This window comes from Cyprinodon variegatus, unplaced genomic scaffold (assembly GCF_000732505.1).
Source record: "Cyprinodon variegatus isolate N-32 unplaced genomic scaffold, C_variegatus-1.0 Scaffold918, whole genome shotgun sequence".
Lineage (NCBI taxonomy): Eukaryota > Metazoa > Chordata > Actinopteri > Cyprinodontiformes > Cyprinodontidae > Cyprinodon > Cyprinodon variegatus.
The window spans coordinates 91314-114360 of record NW_015151371.1 but is presented as its reverse complement, the minus strand read 5'-3'; the positions used below and the strand labels follow the sequence as shown (position 1 = coordinate 114360).

The following is a 23047-nucleotide window of genomic DNA, read 5'->3' as shown; positions in this document are numbered from 1 at the left end:
TAAACTGAAATAAAATTTAAAAATCAGTTAATTTTTTTTTTTTTTTTTGTATTTCTCAGTGGCCCTAATCCTCTTCCGTAGAGTAATGTCATTGGTCCTATGCAACAATATGCATGCTTGTTTTTTTTCATGATTGACAGAAAATCAGGGTGTATTTCCTTTAAAGAGAAAAGCAGCATTTCTTGCTATATCTATACAAATGTTATAAGCACTACACGCACTAGATGCTGTTTATCAATGACTGAAGCTTAACTGGCTCTGATGAATGAGGAAGTAGGACTTGTTTATTCTTTGAAAAGGTTTGCATTTGAAATTACCAGCGACTATGGCAGTTGGTAAATCTGGGCCTATTTAACAGAATATAGTCTAAATATGTCTGTTATATGTGGATTTATACTTTTTTTATTTTGAAGATATAGAATGGTGCAGAGGTAAACAGAGGTAAAACCCACTCTTATCTTTGAAATGTTCTCTTTGCATCATAAAACAAAGCAAAATAATAGATTCAAGGGACGCCAAATAAATTTACTGTATTTACACAGTCACTGGAACTAGAAGAGGAACTGAGCACGTAATATATTAACTTCACTCAACAAGTTGTACATCTAGGATATAGTTACTCTGTTTAACCCATTTTATGTATTTTATTTAGGGCTGAAACAATTCATTGGATTAATAAAATATTGAAATAATGTCAACAAATTTAGTAATCGATTAATTGTTGACTGGAGTATAGAGACATTAAAACATGTCTTTAGCTCACAGAGCGACCCACTTAGAGCAGGAATTATATCAAAATTGTAAAAAAATAAATACAAATTTTGCCTTTTAGATAAAACATGTTTTTTGTCTGTAAATATTCTCCATCCAGAACTCCTCTACAAGTTATTCACATGTAATTGTTGGTAGGGACAAGTAGGTCGGTCTAAATTTCGGTAGGGACATGTCCCTATGGTCCCTATGCAAACCTACACCCATGGCCCGAAAGCGGATAGGCACCAGAACTTCAGGATCAGTCTACACTGTTCCAACAGGAAAATTAACGAGCAAAACATCCATATTTTCTAAATAAAGACAAACTATACTTTCCTGCTGCCTTTGCTAACAAATAGAAGCATATATTTAAACACCTGTAATTTCTACATAAAAGGTACTGTAGTGTACGGAGCCCCTCTGATGACATGGTCAAAAAAAATGTTTAATTGTGGCCACGAAGTAGTATTTCGTGCGCACGAAGTAGTATTTTGTGGCCACGCAAAAAGTATAACGTGCGCACGAAATACTACTTCGTGGCCACAATTAAACATTTTTTTTGACCATGTCATCAGAGGGGCTCCGTAGTAGTGAATAAAACTCTTTCAGTTTTGAGTTCTGGGGTGTAAATCTTTTCCATTGTCATTACTTACCTACTATTATGAATAAACATTCTGCATAAAATGGATATTTACAAGAAATTATAAGTAAAGGTGATTGTAAAAAAAACAAAAAACCCTAATATAAACAAATAATGTGGGTTTTAGTTGTAACAGGAAGGCACTGGCTAGCATTCCAGGTCAGATAACCCCAGAGTAACACTGTTGCTTTGGAGCCCTAAAAGCAGTGGTGTCAATAGTACACACATACCGGTATATTACTTAAGTAGATGTATAGAAAGTTGAGGTATTAACTTGACCTCTTTACTCAAGTAAAAATGAAAAAGTTTGTGCTCCAAAAATTGCTTAAAGTATAAAAGTATAAAGTAACCTTAAAAAAAAAACAGGCAGATGCCACTATATGAATTGAAAGCTAAATTTTTTGACTATTTCAAAAAATTCTTTGGGATAGAATGATGGGAGGTCTTGTTGGTCTCCATCTCCATCTCCCGATACGCTCTCGCCTGTGTCCGACCTTTCAGACATTTCAACATCTTTTTCTGAATCCGACATTGTAGCATGGCATAGACAATTCACCTTTGCAATTTGAAGAACACCTGCTTGCTTCAGATGATTTCCTTTAGTGTCAGCACATATTTGATGAATAGCTAATCAATGAGTGTTTGCGTTTGTGTTATATGACTCATCCAGTTACATTAGTTTTCACTAGATGTGGATGGCGCCAATGATCTGCATTGGGTGGCGCACATGAAGTGAAATAAATATTTATAAACATTAATCCGAAGCCAAGCGTAACAAGTAACGTTTGTTTTAAAAATGAAAACAAGAAATAGAAAGCATAGATACTTGTGTGAAAATGTAATGAGTAGAAGTCAGAAGTAGAAAGAAAAATAAGTAATGGAGTAAAGTATAGATACCTAAAAAGTGTACTTACGTACAGTAACAAGTATTTGTTCTTCGTTACTTGACACCTCTGCCTAAAATATACATAAGCAATGTGAAAAGTCATGGAGAAATATGGGAAATATTAAGGTATCTGATGCTGGACCCATTAACAATGCTGGAACCATAATAAATGCAAAAAGCAAACAATGGCACCTACCACACAACTTGCTTTTTTGAAATAACCCGTCTTAGGCTGCTGATCATTTTGCCACTTTGAACTTCTCTTAAAACCTTTTTGTGTAAGAAAAAAGCAGTCTGCTGCCTCAGAAGTTAAAATATAAATCTCTTTATTTTTATTTTTAAAAATTAAAAAGACCATTCACTTTTGAAAGTTGCAGGTCAGTTTGCCTCTTTACCAATTTAAACCCAGTTTGTGATGGTTTGTATTTAGTTTCTTGTGCAGTTTTGACCTTTATGTTCTTATATTTTATATCATCCTTAATGAGCTTACTTTTCCTGAATTAAAATCTCAAAATCTGTTCTCAGTAGTACAATGAAATTAAAGTTGTTGAAAAGGTTTCTTAGTTCCCTTGCTAGACACTGCATATACAGTAGGTGAATATTATTACTAATTTGCACAACCATTAGATCTACAAAAACACTTGAGACCAGATACTCCTGAGATAAAATGGATTTATTAACAAGAGGTAATTTGTAAACATACTGTTTATTTCTTGTTATGTTCAACGTCATAATTTTCTTATTTTCTCATTAATTTTTCTTACAAAATGTGGAATAATTCTTAAGCTGTGGAAACAAGAGGGTTGAAAGATAATTTTCATACCACTGGGTATTGCTAACAGCAAAAATGTTTATTTGTTTAAATACCTTATAAGATTATGTGCATGTATAGGTGTATACAGTATCAGTAAATAGTTTATTCTGTCTGTGAAGGTGTTGCATGCCTACTACATGAGCCATAAAAGTGTACTGTACATACATAGTAAAAATACATACAGATATTCACAGAATAAGCACTACGTTACTATATTCCTGCTAACAGAAATGATTATAAACAGGATTACAGTATAAATGCAAACACTTTGAAGTTGTGGGTCTACCTCTAAGTCATGGTTTCAAGACCACACTGTTGTAGCATTTTACATAGAGCTTGTTTTTGAAAGGGTTACACTGTTCCACATTGAGAAATATGCCAGCTTGCATGTACAAAATGTACAGCATGTGTCAGTGAAGTGAATAAACAACAAAGTACAAAATACTTCCCCAGGTTCATATAAAGAGCATGTTAACTCTTGTATACTACTACAAAAATAGTGTTTGAATGCTGCAGGCAGAGGTCATTCACATACATTTTATCATAGTTTTTTTTTTTTAACAGCAATGCATATAACAGAGTGATATACAGTCACGTTCCACAATCACTGGAACAGCAAGGACAGATTGTCTTTTTTAATTACAGAAGAGCAACAACCTTTGAATCTACAGAAGTAGAACCCAAACTTGAAGGTACAACATTTAGATCGGCATGTGTTCATTGCAGTGAGTCCTCTAAGACAGGTTTGCACAAACTGTGCCGTTGTGTTAACCATTTCAGTAACCGAAATCAGATGACTATCTTTTTTTTTTAAACTTAAATAATTGCAATATATAATAGAATAAATTGTCTTAATCTTGAAATTTGTCGCAAATCTTGCAGCTTTAACTCAGAGTTGAACCTGATAAAAAAAAAGAGTCAAACACTTTCCTGTTAAAGTAATCACACTGCATTTTTTTGTCAATTTCAAGTTAATTGAAAAATACTCAGAGATGAAATCTGTAACCCATTGATTGATGGCCATTAAAGGCAACAACATTTACTGGACTGTAAAAAAAATAAAAATAAAAGGCAGAAAGAAACGTAACATCCTATAGATGTTTAATAGTTGAATAGTATATTGTGTTTGAGAGACAAAAAAAATAAATCAACATTTCCTTATAGCAGAAAATATAAAATGATCACAATCTGCCTTCCCAGTGGTTTTCATAATGGATAAGTTATATTGAAACCCAACTTTCTGCTAAGAAAAATAGCTAAAACTACAGCATTATTACCACACTGGATGATGACGCTATATGGATATGTGACCAGTTTTTGGTTGGACATGAAAAGGATATAGGGAGGACTTTTGCTTCAAAGATTATTTATTTGAGAAATGTAGATATGTTAAATGGACATAGGGAGAGAGAATCAATTTCTTCTCAACCACCAAATGCTCTCTCATTCGAAAAAATAATTTTTTCCTCCAATGTTATACCAGGAATTTCGATATAAGGGAATGAACTAACTAAATGTAACAGGTGCGATCACAATATTAATGCACATCAGACAGTATTGAGACTAAGCAGTTTTTGAACTTTTTGTGTCCTCCGTCTGTACAAAACATCTTTTGAGAATTGCAAAATAACGCTTTGACAGATGTGTTACTATTGCACACTGAAGCCTCATGACTAAAACTCACTTTATGCAGAAAAGCAAGGTTCTGGCCGACCCCGGGTTCGAATCTGGCTTGTGGCATGTCCCTTTCCTGTCAGCCCACTGTCCAAAAAAAAAACAACAAACAAACAAAAAAAACAAAAACAAGCCACTATTGCCGTTAAAAGAAACCCAAGAAAAGCGAGTCTTATCTAAACACCTCAATGCTAATTTAAACTTACCTATTCTGGATGCACATATTTTGGGAGAAACATGGCAAAGCATGCATGGGTGCATCAGAATAAAAATGTTAAATAGCAGAGGATGAAAGTTATTTGAATGCTTGTACAATTTGGGTCTATGCAAAGGCAGTATAAGCCCAAACATTTGCTCATCACTGAAGAAAATAAAACGCATACTGTCCAAAAGCATACCTCAGATTTCTTCTACATACTGCTGCAGGGTAACGGTGTCTTCAAGCTACTGCCATTTAGGACAACATATTTCATATTTTCTCATTATGATGTCAAACTTTTGCAGGAGACTCACGTTTCAGGTTTTGCCTTAGGAGGGAATCGGTTTATGCATTGATGCATATGAATACCATTCTGAGCATAAAATTAAAGCTCCTTGGCAAACTTTTTATTTTGGGTTTCTGTTGAAAATCAGGTAGAAAGAAAACAGGCCAGGAAAAGATTGAAGGAAAACTGTTTAGGTTAGGTCAAACCTTTTTAGCATACCCTTGTGTAGCTGACAAGATGAATGTATTTATTTCTGGATAGCAATTAGCTTCTGCTATTTTATGATTTGTTGGAAAATGTTGGACACCCCCCTCTATAACATATGATCACCTCTGCCCTTATATCCAGGGTGGTACTGCCATTGTGCTCTTTCTAAAGGAGATCAGACATATGCAGTGAGATTATCAGCAACTGGCTTTTCAATAACAAAACAGCCCCTGCTTTAAGATAATTGTAGGAAAACAAAAAAACAAATAAATGATACAAAGCTCTGTGAAGTTTATTGGAGCCGAGATGGATGTGAGCCTAATTAAACCATAAGATGACCAAACACAGAGCACCATCTAATTTTCATTCCTTGTTGGTCAGATTAGATTACTTTACAATGAAACTCAGGGAATTAATAGGAAACAGTTGGAAACAACCATATTAGGATTATTAAACATACATGAAGACATAAATATCTTCCATTTTTGGTTTGGGAAGCACAGAGACACAAATACTTTGGATATCTCGCTGTCATTTCCACTGATCATTGTTCCCTCTTTTAAAAAACAATTAGCCTATTTTCTATGGGCTTATTTACCTGATTTTTTTCTTCTTCTTTTTTTTTTTTGCAATTCATTTATACAATGCTACATTGTTTGCAGAGAACTTCATTGATCAATAAAACTCAAGCCTGCTGAAAAACAGCCAGCAGCATTAGTGCTCAGTAAGTGCAAATTCGACACAGTAGTATATGATGCAAAATAATGTCATTGGTCACTAAGAAACACAGTTGCATGCAACTACAGTGACCTCTATTATTGTTAATATTATTATTGTTATTATTATTTGATTATTTAAACAAAAACTAAAAATAAAAGTCAAGGTGTCAACAGGACAACAGACCAAAAAATATACACCAAAAATGTGTCATCAAACAAGTTTAAACATCTACTGTACAAAAGAACATATATCTTTAACATGTACAGCTATACATATGCAAATATGGATGTTAACTTATATGTTATATTAACAAAGAAAATGTGTGAAGGACCAGTTTCCCCATTAGTTGGGCACTTTAGGCTCAATTCTGAGTGAGGCTTCATACATGCTTTCCTCATCAAGAACAAAGCTCTTGTCCAGTAGGTACTGAGCTACCTGGAACAGACCAAGAAACAACAATTGTTAAGAGACTTAAACTAAACAGTTATCATGTTTAATTCAGAAATAAAAAAGCTCTGACATCCAGATATATCATTTTTACAGTGCAGCCACTTTACAATAAACGCCAGGTCTTCTTCAGACGGAAAAGTGAATTTGAAAAGACATGAAAATGCGTCTATATCAGACATCAGAATTAATAAAGATATGGAACGACTTATATTTATTAATTAGCATTTAAAAACCATACAACCTCAATTCCCCAAAGTCCAGATTTAATTTGTTGTGCTTTCATTAATGGAAAATGATCAGGATAAGCATTGTATTTCAATTAATATGTAGCCTGTAAAACTTTCAGGTTTTAAGAGAGTTAGATTTTCAGCTGATACATCCCACCAAACAGCCTTTGCTTTCCAAGATCAGAATCTGTGCTCCTGTCTAAAAATACTCTGTTTTTTTCTTAACTATTTTAAACAAAGACTTGTCTATCATATCAACTGCTTTGAAGACACTTTCAAAAAGTCATGTATAACTATTTTAGTTTAGTCCAATGTATGCAATGTTTCCAATCTTTCTGTTTCCATTGCTTCACGGTCAAGAATGCAGCTCAATTGCATTATCTATGGTACCATATTCCTTTAAGTTCTGGTCAAAGTGATCATTTACAGATAGGATAATAAAAGACTTTAAGCTACAGTACATACTGGTTAGCTTCTAATGCTAGTTTATGATGCTATAAAATGGCACATCCAGGAACCATCCATACTGTCCCCATACAGGTTTAGCTCCAAGTGGTGGTCCAAAGCTTTATATTCCATACAAGGTATCCTGTTACCTTATACATCAAAGTCTAAAATGTCTCTCCTCCCTGTTGGGCAGTCTGCCATAAAAATAAATAAAAACCTGAAGGTGAATCCAATGGACTTCACAGCTCTTAGGATAAAGGGGATAATCTAATAGCTGTAATGCAGTGATGATTAAAATCTGTAGACAGGGCAATTCTCTATACTTGAAAAGAATAAAAGGCTTTCTCTTGAATCTTTACTTTGAGGAGAGGAGTTCAGATGCCTCTAAGTTCAAGTTACAAGTGATGGCAGGTTGATATAGATCATTCAACAGTCTAACGGAAACTTATTTAAAGAGCTGCTTCTCCTAAGGTGCTGTTAATCTCTTAGATTTTTTTTAAAATAACCCACAAGACAATAATCTGTTTATCCAAAGGGAAAACTAGGTATTCAAACATTTTTGAAGAGTTGTTTCCTAAATTTAGAGATGCATTAGGTGAGTAATTTTGAGTTTTGTAAATAAAAAAAACACAAACTAAAAGTTACAAAAGTATTGGAAAAAAAGTTTTTGACTGATTTGCATTTTTCTCCCACTATGAAAACCTATAAGTTATTTTTATATATCACAAGCAAAATAAAACTAATCTATGGTTTATACTGCATTTCTTAACATTTACAAATTTGTTTAGTTTTGAAACAATCAATAATTTGCTAAACTAGCAGATACAGCTGTCATGCTAAAAACCAAGAAAACATGAAACGCTGACCTATTTGGCAGTATCCATATGAGGTCTTGACTAAGACCGAAGGAAAATAAGTAAATCATCAGAAAAATGTTTTGCAGATATTTCCTTACTTTGTCCTTTAGTGTGACTTTAAACATAAGAGCATAAACATAAGTCAGACTCGAGGTGTGTTCATGACATCATATTTTAAGATTTTATAAACTATTTTTGAAATAGGGTTTAAATTAAATTCTGTGACTGCCACATGCCTTAAAGTAGTCATTTTTATTATTTACCACTTTAGGTATGTGTTTTTTGTTCATTCTATATTTATTCCAAGTACATAAAAGTCTCAGCTCCACCACTGATTTACCTTTGGTTGCAGGTCAATCTTATATGCTGTTTGTTGAAACTGCCTGATTTCTCTGATTATGTGAGATATCTTTAAAAGGAAGAAAAACATAGCAAGATGTTACTTTCTAGATGTAAAGTTCAAATTTACATCTCATGTATCAAATCTCAAAACCTCTTACCATCCTCATCTTTGAGAAGTTGACCAAATTGTCTTCAGTGTAGTTTGGTGTTCCTTCTTCAATGAAAGCCAAATCAGTGAGGTACATCCCCAGATATGGAACGCAGGGAGGATCACAGCTGGTGGGAGGAAAACACATTTTCATCATCCACCCTTTTTCTTTTTAACTTCGACCAACGGTGTCTCAACTGAACTTACTTCTTTAGAGCTTCTCTCAGGTTCTTGAACCTTCCTTCTGATGAAACCAGCTTTTGGAGCTTGTCAATGAGGGTTTTGGTCTATAAAAAAAAAGGAGTAATAATGAATGTTTTTCTTTGAAAGGACATCAAGAACAAACTGGAACAACATCTGCAGAGACAGGTACCTGTTTGGAAACCTTGAGCCAGGTCTTCTTGAGGCGGAAAACGGAGCTACGGTTTAGAGAAGAGGTGATTTCGAGCACAGCATTGTAGTTATGCAAACAACGGCATATGTCAGCCACAGCCACCCATTTCTCTATGACAGCCACCCGGGAGACCAAGTCGTCACATCGCAGGATCTCTGTGGCGATCAGGTTGCTTGTCTTTGGTGGGAAGAAAAAAACATTTTGTCATATCAGGGTAAGTTAAATAAGCTAAAGGTGTCTGTAAGATTATGTTCCTTACATCATTGAAGTGCTTTGTGGTTCTCATGATATATGGGGTCTTCTCATTTTTGTCATTCTTCATCCAACCTTGACCAAAGAATTCCCTGTAATTTAAAAGGAATTGAAATTATAGAACTGACGTATTGTGGCGTAGGTCACTGATGTGTACAGCTGTATTATGACGCTTACTCATAGGGAATGACTTTAAACACCAGGTGGTCAAGGAGAGTTAGTTGCTCTGCTATTTCCATGGCAGAGTGGCTCTCAAATGGTTCAGCTTTCCCCCCTCCAACCTTAGTTACACAAAGAAGTTGATATATCAGTTAAACACTAGAACATATAATTTATAGGCAACCTCTGCTTACATCTATGTTTTATGCAAGCACAGCTACAAATCGTTTGAGCTATGCTTGTAAAACCCTAAAATGTCCAGAGACTGAAGTTTTTTCTTGTTTGTTTATGCAAAATCACTCAGACTGTGTTAACTTTCAAGTCTTGCAATAGATTTTCAAATGGATATATAACCTGTAAGAGAGCAGATGTGTTAATATTGAGACTAATGAAAGTTGGATAAACTGTATATATTTATGGCTACATCAAAGTTTTCAAATTTAAAGAATATAAAACAAGACAAAAAAGATTAACTTATAATTTTCCTTATAAGTCAGGATTCTGCACTTCAGTGTTATTCTTATTATTCTTTTGTTAGTGCATGGTTGAAAAGTCTATAAGAAAAAGTTAAGGGAGTGTAAAAAAATGTCCAATATGTAAATAATTAAAAGGACATGTTCCATGTCAGTGCACAGAAATCTTTTCTGTATACTTCCTCTTCCAAACTTTACCCTGTCTTTACAAACGAATCAAGACAGAAAATGAGAGCCTTTCCTCAATTTTATCTTCAACACAAAAGAGATTTACAAATGTAAAAGAAAACCTTATTTGGTTGAAATTATGTTGAAAACAGGGCCTTTTGTTTCCTTTATCTCAGATATACTATTTGATTTCTGTGAACTGTATACACTCTATGCAAGTAGCTAATAAAGGCCATTTCAATCAAAATCAGAATATATAAAAAAAGTGTTTATTTCTGCAACTTTGTATCAAAATGTTACACTTGAAATCAGGAATGCAGCTTTTTATTACTTTTTATTTAATACCAAAGTGTTTTTGATTAGTACTCAATAGATGGAATATACGCTAAGTTCAAAAACCAAAAGATGCCCTACTTGGACTTGGGGTCCCAGCTGAGAGCCAACCAAAGTTTAATATACAACAAGGCTTTGTAAAACTGAAAACTCAAGTTTACATAAAACCTTTTTCTTTTTGCATGCTTGAGTATTTATATTAATCACATCAGTGAGAGATATAGAGCTGGAAAATTCTATTGTTTGTGTTTGAACACACAAAATTAATAGAAATATGTTGTTATGGGCTTGCATTGCTTGTATTGTAAAAAAAAAAAAAAAAAACACAGCAGGATTACAAACCAAGCTGTTCCTCTCAGTTGCCAAATTAACTGGGCTTCCAAATACAACATACTTAACTTGAATCCAACATGATTTCCAAATCAAAGTGTGAAACAAATTGCAACTTGCATTTCTAATTGCATTTTCATTTAAATTGCTGCAATAATTGGAGTGTTTTCTAGCAATGTCCCTTTTTTGTTTCCGAGCGTGAGTCAAGTAAATATACTTTTTTATGCTGCACATTGCAGGGCTTGTTTTGACCAGCACATATGTGGTGAAGCCTACCACATAACTGTTTCATTAAACGGCGTATTAAAAAGTAACTTTCAGCAATACAAGACAACCAACAAAAAAAATAAATAAGCGACAACATAAAATTTCACATACTTATTCACATTACATCCTTATCCTCAGCTTTTTTTAACCCTCCCCTCTGACAATATTAGAAAACCAGATCTTACTTTGTTTTGTTTTATTGCAATTATCTTTTAATCACAAATATTGCAATGCTAGGCATCTTTTTGTACAGTAGAACAAATTACCGGTAAGCATATTAAAGCTTTTACCGCAAAGAGAGAAAAAATAGTAAAAAAAAACAAAAAAACTTTAATGTTTCTTAAAGTTTCATGTGGCCATTAGGCTTTTCAGCTGGTTTAGGCACAAGAAGAATATCAATATGTATTTCAAAACAAGTCAGGTACAAGATGAGGATTCAATATGTTAAACCAATCAATGTATGCTTACGTACATTTGGACTGATATTGCCCTCTTGAACTTTTCTACAAAAGTTCAGAATCAGAATCAGTTGTAAAAAGGTTAAAAATCACCTGTTCTTAAAGGATGAGTAAACAACCTGTGAACACAGCAAATGACTGACTGGACTCACCAGTTGTGTCACATCTTCCATGGTGATCTGGTTGTCACTGTGATCCTCCTGAGTTAAAGTCCTGACAGAGAAAAAAAGTTAGCATTAACCTGGACTGGGTTTTTCCTCAACAAATGTAGATTGTATTGTTTTGTTTTATTAAGATGAGAAATTTTTTTTAACAGTTATTCATATCCAAAAGACACCTTAAAAGATGTTTTTATTTTGTGCATTTTTGTTATTAGGTGCATTTTCGCTAATACCAATTTGAAAATTACTTTTGTTCTATTTGGATTTTTTTTTTTCATGCTTTGGTTTTCTGCTCATCTCATGACAATAGAATAAAAATCACAGCTTTGTCAAACTGATAATTAAATTAAGTAATCCCTCTTCTTTTATTTGTTGTTTAATAATCAAGCAAATGATCTCTGTGAATCCTGACTTAGGGCAGACATACATAAATTAAAGAATGAAATCCAGTTTGATATTGCAGTGTCATTGATACCTGATTATATTTGCTGCTGCTTTCCTCTCTTGTGTAAGCAGCTCAGGATCATGCATCACTTCCTCCAGGAAGGCAATAACCTTAGTTTTCAGCTCATTGTTACTCTCAAAGTCCTTTAGAGACAGAAAAAAACATGACTTTACATAAAACTTTACAAAGAATAATAAAGTGGATCAGGATTCCAAAAAAAATCTTCCTCTCATGTCATCCAACTTGTTAAAGTCTTCAGTTTTACTTATTAGTTTTTGGATACTTGCTGGTTATTCAGCAAAGCAGTTTTGCTACAGACAGAAACGTAAAAGTATCTTGAACAGAACATTTACCGGGAAGTGTTTGGACACCCAGTGCCTCAGGACATTCAGGACTCTGTTGGTCGCCGCTCGTCTGATCACAAACTCCTTGTCACCATTTCTCTGATCTGTTGGGAAACCTGAAGTTCATAAAAAAAACAAGCAAACAAACCCTGTTAAAACAGACTACAAATATCTTAAATGACTTTGATACTTGGAATGATAGCATGGAAATAGAACTTTGGTTTGTGTAATAAAAAAAGAAGAGAGCTTGTAAGTGTATGGAGAGAAAGCTGCAGCGCAATGTTTCCTGCTTATCTGGGACCCTAATAGTTAATGCAAAGGTAAGGTTGATAAATGTCAAGTTATTTTATATCTATGTAAACCGAGCCTTTTTTTCATTAAGCTAATTTTTAAATCCAATTAGGAAGCTGGGGCTACCGTCCAGAAACAAAATGGTGAAAACTAACTTCTAGAAGTTACAAATTGCAGCTTTGCACCTTAATTGGAACAGTTTGCGCTTATTGAGTGGAAAATGATTGCTTTTATGTTTTGCCTTTTATCGTGAAACACAAGTATAATAAGTTTTACTTTTCTAAATGCTTAAAACACATAACAAATCTTAGTTTTTAAAACAGCAACTCCTGAACTAGATAATTATATTTGAGAGTCATGTTAAATAATAGACTTCAGCTGTATATATATTTGGACGCACTGTATATACTGTATATACCCCCATGCACCTTTTGGCACATTTTTCTTTTTGACTATTGAGCCGATGTAACAAGTACATTTTTCCAGTATGAAATCAGTAAAGGCAATCAATGGTTGATCTGTTCACAGCTGGTTGAATTTTGTAAAGATCTTAAGAGAATGACAGAATTGCTCCAGAAAAGCAATTCTGCTCTTCTTGAGCAGAAAACATCATGTTAAAAAGTTGATGCTTTTAAAAAAAGAAAAATTACAAAAAATTTAGCTACTAATTGTAGTTTGATGAAAAGGCGAGACAAAAGAGATGGCAATCTATATAAAAGGCAAAAGTTGCAGTTGCAATATCACAAAGAGAAGTTAGAGGTGGACAAATAATTGTCTCCACTCTGCCAAACGTTTTTAGAGACTTACAGAGACCAGATAGCTGTGCATACCTGTGCTGGCAAGAGACATCCGCCGATATTTTTCCTTTGTAGGCGTTCCCTCATTGGCTCCAGCTGTGGCAATGGCAAAGGCCGAGGCAGCAGACAGAGCACTGCGGTTGTTGTCGAGCTCCCGACACGAAGACATGACCATGCCATTGTTATAGGAAAAGAGAGAAAACTCTACAGAAAAATACCAAAAAAAGACATGTTTCTTTATTCAGACCATGTTTTTTAAACTAGCAGATATGTAGGAAAGCAAGGAAAACATTAAAGAAGAACAGAAAAGAATGATCATATTTTTATATTCAAAACAAATTATTTTTAAAAGAAAATGGTTATGTAACTGCCTTTTACTAAAAATAACTAAATATATTCAGACTGCAGAATAACCTGGTTTTCCTTGCACAAGCCTCCACTAGGGAGCACTAGAGACCGACACAACAGTTTCCCTCCAGACTCTTCTCTTCAAGAGGCTTTGATATTTAAGATGGTTGCTGCTAAATATAGCCTGCAAATATCAGCATAACAGTGAAATCAACAGATTCTCTGCTCTCTGCCACATTCGACTCACAGGCTCGTTTGCTGATAGAAATCTCTCACTCGGCTCAACAGTTTCACTAGATTTCACATGTCATTGTCCAAGATTTGCTGTTTAAAATCTAGAGTGTATTTATCAACAATAAAATTAGAACTCGAAAATAATCTTGGTGCCAGTGAAACACTCATTACTGGGGGTGGCAGGGAAAGCACGCTCTTGATGTAGTTGCTATGACACAAGTTTTTCTTAGCACCTACAGGAGCCAAGCTTTGGTTTTCCCCACATGCTCATATCCATGAACACATTATTATTTACAGCAGCTTTGTCCCAATTTCCTTTAGAAAGCACATAGGATATACCAGCCCTTGATGAAGAGAGATTTTTATTCTAGATTTGAAAGGGATTATTGTAGCATCTAAATAAACTAAATATATGACTAACTACAACTGAGAAAAATGTAATTTAATAGAATAAATGCACTCTGATGTCTGTGATGCTCTTGTGTTATGTCACGCTTCTGGTCTTGTACCTGAGGAGTTTTTGCATTTGACGTTTTTTGGTGTGGTTGGGGACTTGGTTGGAGATGCTTCTGGGTCCCCGTCGTCACTGTGGTTTTGATCATTATCACTCTCTTCTCTTACAGAAAGATCTAAAAGGAAACAAGAATTGGCTAAAACATTAGAATTACAGCAAACTATGTATTTTCCCAGGATTTCTTGCAGCTGACCAACCTTGTTTGCACACTGATGTCTCTTCAACCTTGTCCTTTTTATCTTCTCCCTCATCAGGGATTTTGCTTGAAATGGGACTGGACACATAGAGCTTGTTGATGTCCAAGGTGGTCTTGCTAAATGGTGACATGGTGGAATACATGCTTGCATAGCCATTTGAGGAGCAGCTGAGGGCAGCAAGGTCAAGAGCTTTGCCCCCAGTGATGATGGGGATGTTGAGAGAGAGCTTGCGTCTGCGGTTAGGGGAAGAGTTCTTGGCAATGGCAAGAGGAGGAGGGGAGGAAAACTTCCTGCTGGCTCTAGGAGAACTTGGAGTCTCTCCATATAGGAGTTTGTTGTTCTGGCTGCTGGCAAAGAATAACTCCAGTGACCTGCATTGAGATTAGCATAAAGAAACAGGTTTGCATGATATGATAGCCAGTTTTAATTTATGGTTCATTTGCTAAATCCACATAAGATTAAAACTATACAAACATGCTACCATGCACCCCTAGAATAGGATAAATGTCACATGAGAAAATACACCTCAACCACTTACCAACAGGCTGGTAACATCGGGATATTAAAGTTCCTTTCTTGGCTAAATTTGTAAAATTATAATAGCATAATCACTCACTAACACTGGATCATCAATTACTGTTTTAATACTATATAAATCTAAGAGTAAACTTCACAGGTAATGAGATAAATATAGATCTATTCATTGTTTATATCTGCTTTTCGGGGAACATGTTTTGTTTTTAGGAGAGTTTGTCATTCTGTGTACAGGATAACTTGAAAAGTTATGGATGGATTTTAAATAAATTTTTACCAGAGTTGCTCCTTGTGCCAATGAATAATTAATATAAATTTGGTCATGATTCAAATTTGACTTTTAACTATACAGTAGGTGTACGGTCACAATCTGGGGCAAAATTTGCTGCTTGGAGGTCTGTGTTTTCTGGGTGCTATTCTAGTATTATGTATATTCTGACCATGTATAGCAAAAACGAAACTATAAAAGTCAGTGTCATTCCACCCCCAAAACAGAACAGTTTAAATTATTAATTAAAAGAAATAAATAATGATATTGTAGTTATGTCATGGAGCATATAAACCTCCAACCATTACATGCAAAACAAGTAAAACCAGCATTCAAAAAGGTTTTTGTGAGCAAGTCTTAAGATTTTGGAGCAGGATACAGACTGCAGCATTTCAGTAAACCTCTCCCACCACCCTCCTGCCGACCTCACGGGTTCCCATAAATAGCACAGCGAGTGATAGTGCGCATGGCCACTGCTGACACAAGCAGCCAAGTGTAGGTGTCTCACAGTGACATTACAAGCACCATGGGGAAGTATACTGCAGGGCGTGGACATGGGGAGCTCTGTCTGATCCGAACCCCATAGCTGGTTCCTCACTGTAGGCATGCAGTCCTGGGATTTAGCCCATAATGCTCCTCTACTGTCTATATTTCACTCTACACATGCCTTTAAAAATAGACAGATAAAAAGGACAGGCGGGGTGTGGTCCTGCAGCATCAAGGATAGTTGGCATAGAGGGACAGATCGGAGTTTAGACTTTCCCAGTTAAAATAAGGAACTAGGCCAAATTGCTCCCCTACAGCTCGAAACAAAATCTGCACAAGTGGATGCGGACAAACTGGAGCATTTCAAAGCCTTGGCCTTATTTAACATTTCACTGTGTTCTTATTACCTGCTAAACCAGATATTGTGCTGTGAAAAGAAATCTGTCACATTGCAGATTTCTTCCAAGCTCAGCTATTTTGTCACTTTGCAATGTTTCAGTTAATTAAATAATTTTTCTAATAACCGACAGTTAGTGTTCTGAAAACCTTGTGGAGGAATTTTACTTTGTGTGTTTTGCAGAATTGTTTGATTCCGCTACAGTGTAAGGTTTTCAAGCATAATTGGTCAAAGTTATAAACAGGGATTTACTTGCTCCAAAAAATGGCGGCCCATCATGATTAGAGATATTTCATGGGTAGAAATACAGAATATCAGACAAGGTCTTTGCAAGGTCAGATATTTCAAAAATAAATATGTAGTGAAAAAAATAAGGTCTGCACAGCGGTGTTATGGGTAGCATTTCTGCCTTGTAGCAAGAAAGTTCTGGGTCCGATTCCAGGCCCAGGATATTTCTGCATGGAGTTTGCATGTTCTCCCTGTGCTTGCATAGGTTCTCTCCAGGTACTCCGGCTTCCTCCTACAGTTCAAAAACGTGACTGTTAGGGTAATTTGCTTCTCTAAAGTCTCCTTAGGCATGAGTGTGTGTGTGAATGGTTGTTTGTCCTGTTTGTCTCTGTGTTGCCCTGTGATAGACTGGTGAACTGTCCCATTGTAAACAATCTCAACATCTTTTTTTAAAAACTGGAATTATGTTCTTTTCTTAAAAATCTTTATTAGGTTTCACTTGGATTTATATGGTTTATCCCCTTACGAAGACTTTTGTTACATTATTCCACAGAATATTTTCTCATAAGTCTTGAAAATTATTAAAATGAATTAGGGAAATGGGAGACCAGTCTTAGGAAATTCTTATATGTTGTTGAATCCCTAATGGGAACCATAAGGAAGGCAAGTAAAAGCTACGACCCTCTAGAAGTTATTTTTTTTTTTTTTGTCAGGCATTAGTGTGCTCTTAAGGTGTTTTTGGTGAGTTGGACACTTCTGGGGAGTTTACCCCTTTTTCATATTTTATTTCGCTGTGGTTCTCCGGATTCTGAAATTCTTGTAAACAGCAGTGTAACTCTTTCTAGACAAATAGATATAATTACTTTTTTCCCCAAGATGTTCTTGATTTTCTCTGATCTGGGTAATCAGGTTGCTTTTTCCCAACTTCATGTTATCAGACAGATGCTGCTTAAGTGTTTTATTGATTGGCTGGTGAATCTGAACTTGTCTTTCCAAAAATCTGGGACTATGGCTTATGATTTATCAAGGCCAGGGGAGACTCATTTACAGTAATCTCAAAGGCTCTTCATTTTTGTAGAAAAAGCATCATTAGTAGGTTTTAGAAAGAAGGGCAAGGTTAGTTTCAACTGTCTTTCAACTTTCAACTGAAATCTGTCAATCAACCAGCTAGCCAGCCAGCCAATCAATCAATCAATCAATCAATCAATCAATCAATCAATCAATCAATCAATCAATCAATCAATCAATCAATCAATCAATCAATCCTCATAATTACATTTAAAATAAATTATAATTGATTGACTGTTATTTTTTTTTACAATCAATCAGTCAGTCGATCAATCAGCTGAATGTAGTAATTCAAATTCAAATTCTTTCAAATTCCATATTAGTTTTTAACAGACCTATTTTGCTAAGTAAAGGTTAAAGAAATAGAAAAATAAAGAAATTAAAAATAAATAAAAATATTTCTGAGTAACTGAAAGGCAAAAACTGAAGACTTCCCTATGGGGGCACACACTACACCAGCATCAGAAAGATGCAGGTCTGCCAGACACTTGACATTTGGTTTGTTGTTTGACCGTAAAAGTTGTTGAAAACAGTAAAATATTCAAAAATGTTAAAAATGCTTCATAACTCACTGAGCAGGGATGGCACTGATGGGCTTCTTGTAGATAGTAATGAGTTTATCCAGCACCACATCAGCGGTGGTGAATACACGGTAGGAGTGCAAGAAAGTGTTCAAGAAGTCGATGGAAAGGAAACGGAGATCAGTCAGTCTTTCCAGCAAACGTTCAACACTGGCGTAGCGAATCTGTAGCACTTTGCAGGAGTTCATCATCTTGCTGAAGCGGATATCCACATCATCACAGTACAGACTGGAATCAGATCTGTTTGCAAAACAATGGTCCACAGAAACCAGACTTTAAAGGGTTCTGAGCAGGCCAAACACACAGCATTGAATGTAGATGAATTATATCTCACTTTATCATCTGAGGCACTGTGACTTTAGAGTTGTCTTCAAAAGCATTCATCATCAGACCATTGCAGCGGATGTTGTCTATGCACTGCAGGAAAGGGGCAGTGAAGTAAACAGATGAGACAGAGGAAATGTTAGCAAGTTCTCTTATACGAAGGCTTTCAGCCAACATGCTCAGCTTTGTGTCTAACTGCATGAGATTGTTATGTGTGTTGACATGCCTGGCTGATGTCACTGGTCCAAGCAGACTTCTCCTGCCTGGAGGAGGCCACCAGGATGATTGTGAATGACTGGCTGTCCTTTGGCTCCACAACAATCTTGAAATCCAGGTGCTCCATGTCCTGGCCGCTCTTGTCGGATTTAGCTTTGAGGGGGAGCACAAAGGCTAGATGTCATTTTCTCTATAGCTCTGATCAAATATGCAGACAAGGTATAAAAATGCTTTTTAGGGCCTGCTATGAGTTCTGCTTAAAATACAAAAGTTGTAATATAAAGCATAAATACATTGTTCTAGCAAAGCCAGTAAAATATGTTTCTCAAAGATTTAAAATGGATTAAGAAATCTGGTAACCAGAACTAACTAATACCAATTAGTTAGATTTGATACCAACGGGTGAGTGAATACACCATATGGACTTTGGAGTCCTCTAAACTGAAAAGGGGCTATATGAGTACAGGCAATTTACCGTGACTATATTAAGCACCACCAGGTCGTGGCAAAAACAACTCTCTTTCATATGGAAGCCATTAATGAGGGAACAAGACAGTGTTACCTATTTTCTAGAATCCCTGGGATGTTTCAAATATTATGTCAAAAAAGTGTCAAGAATTAGATGTCAAGACTGTGAAAGAGAGCAAGCCTTTTCCACAGATAATAGGAAGGCTAAATCTAATACAGCAATTAATGTATCATAGAACATTGTGGATAATGAAAAAAATATGCAGAAATACTCTATGGATCTACACACAAGTAGGCTGTAGTATTACTAATGCTAGCTACACTAAGCTGAGCTTACCACTAATAAAAGAAGCTGGAGAGGGAAAATGTTTCAATACTTTTCTTTTTTTGTCTGATTTTATAGTTCCTAATGTAATATATTCATCTGTTGAAATTAGTGCTGGTAGGTCAAACCTCATAAACCATCATAAATTGTTATTAGTGCATCGTTGATTTTCTCTGCTACGTCAATCTGTTTTAGCAAAATTACACTGAACTGCCGGAAAATTAATAAAGTTGGGTACAAAGGCACGAAAAGGTATTAGAGAATCAAATTTTAAACTTGCAAAATAATTCATTGGCTCTCATATCTCATACTCTTAAGATAATTTAATCTTATATTTTAATTTGATATTATGTTTTAGTTGGGCTGCCCAAATTATTAAATGTGAACCCAGTGTGATTATCCAACATCATAGATTATTATTTACTATGGCAATCAGACTTCACGCAAAACTTAAAACAAAGTGCATATAACGCAAAATGCTGCAAGCCGGAACGATAATTAAACACTTACACTCGTCATCTGTCCCCTCAGGCTCCTCCATCAGAGTGCAGTCTATAAGCGAGACCACTCCGTTCTAAAAATAGCATGTAAAAAATAAATTTAGTTTTTCCCACCAGCCTCTTTTCACTCACCATAATACATCTATGCGTAACAGCTACTATTAGCAAAACATGCTTTTAATCTAAGAATGCACATTTCTCAGGATTTATCACAAGTGTTGAGTGTAATGCATGTAGTATTGTGAAATAAGGCACAATATCATCCTAATGTGATGCAGATAAATCTTGCTTGTGTGCATTAACCTGGCTGTTGTATGAAAACAGAAATTAAAAGTCAATAAATTGCATCGTATGCTAACAGCTATATTTGCTTCACAAATATATGCAGATATATATATATATATTTTTTTTTACAGCTGGGGTATGATAAGTATTAATGTCAACATTGTTAAACTACTCAGACAAACATGTGTTATGGATCTACATGCTCCTGTTGAAATGGCAGGTTTGTGTAATGCAATAAACTAGGACCATAGTAATTCATTTGAAAACATTTGCCACCTTCATCATCCGTGTCATCTGTTCTGTACGATTCAGCTGAAAAGAAAACAAGTGTGTTAAAAGGAGAAATGACAAAAAAAAAGAAAATATTGTATATATAATAATGTGCAGTAACCTAGCTAAATATGTTTATACAATTCAGAGCTCTTTGAGAGGATTCTGTCAGTGTGTCATTTTGTTATGGCAATAATTGTTCACTTTTCCTTCCAAGGTTGTTCAACTCCTATCAACTTTTGTATATGGCTTTAATCAGTTAACTCCATAGATTTTGTTTCTGGACTTTAACTTAGCCAGCAGAAGGCTATATTTTTGCCTCCGGTGAAATAATGCTTTTATTAATAACAATAAGTGTTTGAATTAAGTGTAATGCTAAAAATGAAATAGATTTTTTAAATCTAGCTGAAAATGGGGGCAGACATGTATTTGTAACTTTTCTTATTTATCTCCATATTAAAATAAACCCCAGTAAATGATAAAAAAGTTTTCCCACCATATCACACAGCCACCACCATGCTTTACTAGATGGATTGCCGTTACATGTTTACTGCATCTGTACCAGGGTTTGTAGACATTCCTGTGGATCATTTGGATTTTGCTTTTTATTTTTTCTATAATTTTTTTTAGCAGTCCTGCAATTTATATTGCTCTATTTGGAAAGCAAATTGATAGTTGGAATAGTCATGTTTTTCTTAAAGTTTTTCTTCTTTCAGATCTTCCATGATTGTTGCATTTGTAAAAATCTCTTTCTGCTTGTATAGATGTTTATTTCAGTCATTAGTAGCCTGCTGCAGGTCCCATGATGACATTTTGGAGACTTTTATTTTTACATCTCGCAGTCTGCTTTCCTTTTGAACTGGGGTATGAAAGCAGCTTATTTGAGCGTTCTTCAATTGCTGACTACTTCCCCTAAAGTACCACAGACCGAGTACATGATGTGACACTCCAGTGTGTAATTTTAGCTATATTAAGTGGGAATAAATGTGAGAGTCCTGATTTGATCCTCGTTAGAAATAGAATTTGCATCCTAAAGAACATAAAAAAGTTCTTTCATTTTAACACTTGAATTAAATAAAATAAAGATGCATTAATATTTACCTGAAATTCTCAGATATGTTTTGTCACAGAGAAAAACACATACTACCCTGCGTTACCTAATGTTTTTCCTTAACTATAAAGGGTGGGTTGCTCTATGATAGACATTTCTAAAATGAGTTTATATTGTAGGTGTATACTGTATATGTGTGCTGTTGATTATGGCCCTCATTTCAGCTTAGTGTGCTGTAAAATGTTTAAAATGAGGAAAAGCTGTCATTTAGGTTAGCTCTGCAGCAAAGGCTTACCTTGGTGAGATGAAGCTTGCCCCCAGAACCTCTGGTGCAGATGATCAAATGCTTAGAAAAGAGAAAGCACTGCCTCTCCCCCTCCTTCTTTAGAGACAGAGAACCCAGCCGCCCACGGGTGATCTTGCCCTTCTCGCTCATTGGCACCTGGATTAAAGATCCTGGATATGCATGAATTAAAACAGCTCGCAATTAGAACAGGAGATCCGTATTTACAGATATTATTATACACTGTACACAAAGACCAAAAATATGTTTTCTCATCATCTCACATTAAATAGGATTATTTTCTTCTTAGTTTTATATCAGCTAGGATTCAGGAAATTATCTCTTTTAATAGAAAACAAAATATTTGTATGACTCCAAATTCAGAGCTCTAAATACAGTAAGATCATTCACAGCATACATAAAAATTATCAGATTTCACTTTGCAAATGCAACCAAGGACAAAGTGAAACGAGTTTAACCACAATGAAAATCATTATATCACAATGACAACATGGCATCTGGCAGAATGATAAAGGTTCAGCCCAAATATGTCTCTTAAATAGAATATGTTCCAAAGTCTATGCTGCTGTTTAATTAATTAGTAAAAAGTGGTGTAAGTAGGACAAAACTAATGTTTGGTGATCATAACTGACCTAATATAGTTAAGGGTTTAATCTGACTTAAAGCTACAGTGTAATTCTCAGTGATGTCTAATGGTCAGCCTTTCGCAACAAGACCAGCTCCCTCCTTCGCTTCTACCCCTCTCCCCTGAAACTTATTTTTCATACCCCCTCTCCATCTAATTGCACTTAAATTAACTTACAGTATGTAACCTTCCTGTTAAACTTGTTTTTCATCCAATACTCAGACACACAAAAGAATAAAATAAAATAATATATATATATATATATATATATATATATATATATATATATATATATATATATG

The 23047-nt window shown here is 35.1% G+C and overlaps 1 protein-coding gene across 2 annotated transcripts in view; it reads right to left on the bottom strand.

Moving 5' to 3' along the window:
* Positions 1–6111: 6111 nt before the first annotated feature.
* Positions 6112–23047, bottom strand: part of rasgrf1 (Ras protein specific guanine nucleotide releasing factor 1) — a 36158-nt gene continuing 19222 nt past the window's right edge. Inside the window, exons 10-28 of one of the 2 annotated variants that reach the window (XM_015398209.1) lie at positions 22112–22272; positions 20772–20807; positions 20221–20284; positions 18928–19070; positions 18712–18794; positions 18369–18617; positions 14816–15186; positions 14614–14733; positions 13556–13726; positions 12444–12550; positions 12121–12233; positions 11637–11697; positions 9474–9577; positions 9304–9388; positions 9024–9221; positions 8858–8937; positions 8661–8778; positions 8501–8569; positions 6112–6614 (exon numbers count right to left, since the gene is read on the bottom strand). In XM_015398209.1, coding sequence (XP_015253695.1) covers positions 6522–6614; positions 8501–8569; positions 8661–8778; positions 8858–8937; positions 9024–9221; positions 9304–9388; positions 9474–9577; positions 11637–11697; positions 12121–12233; positions 12444–12550; positions 13556–13726; positions 14614–14733; positions 14816–15186; positions 18369–18617; positions 18712–18794; positions 18928–19070; positions 20221–20284; positions 20772–20807; positions 22112–22272 — 2426 coding nt within the window. In that variant the 3' untranslated portion in view covers positions 6112–6521. The remainder of the gene's footprint in view (positions 6615–8500; positions 8570–8660; positions 8779–8857; positions 8938–9023; positions 9222–9303; positions 9389–9473; positions 9578–11636; positions 11698–12120; positions 12234–12443; positions 12551–13555; positions 13727–14613; positions 14734–14815; positions 15187–18368; positions 18618–18711; positions 18795–18927; positions 19071–20220; positions 20285–20771; positions 20808–22111; positions 22273–23047) is intronic. The other variant, XM_015398210.1, reaches the window with a different exon arrangement.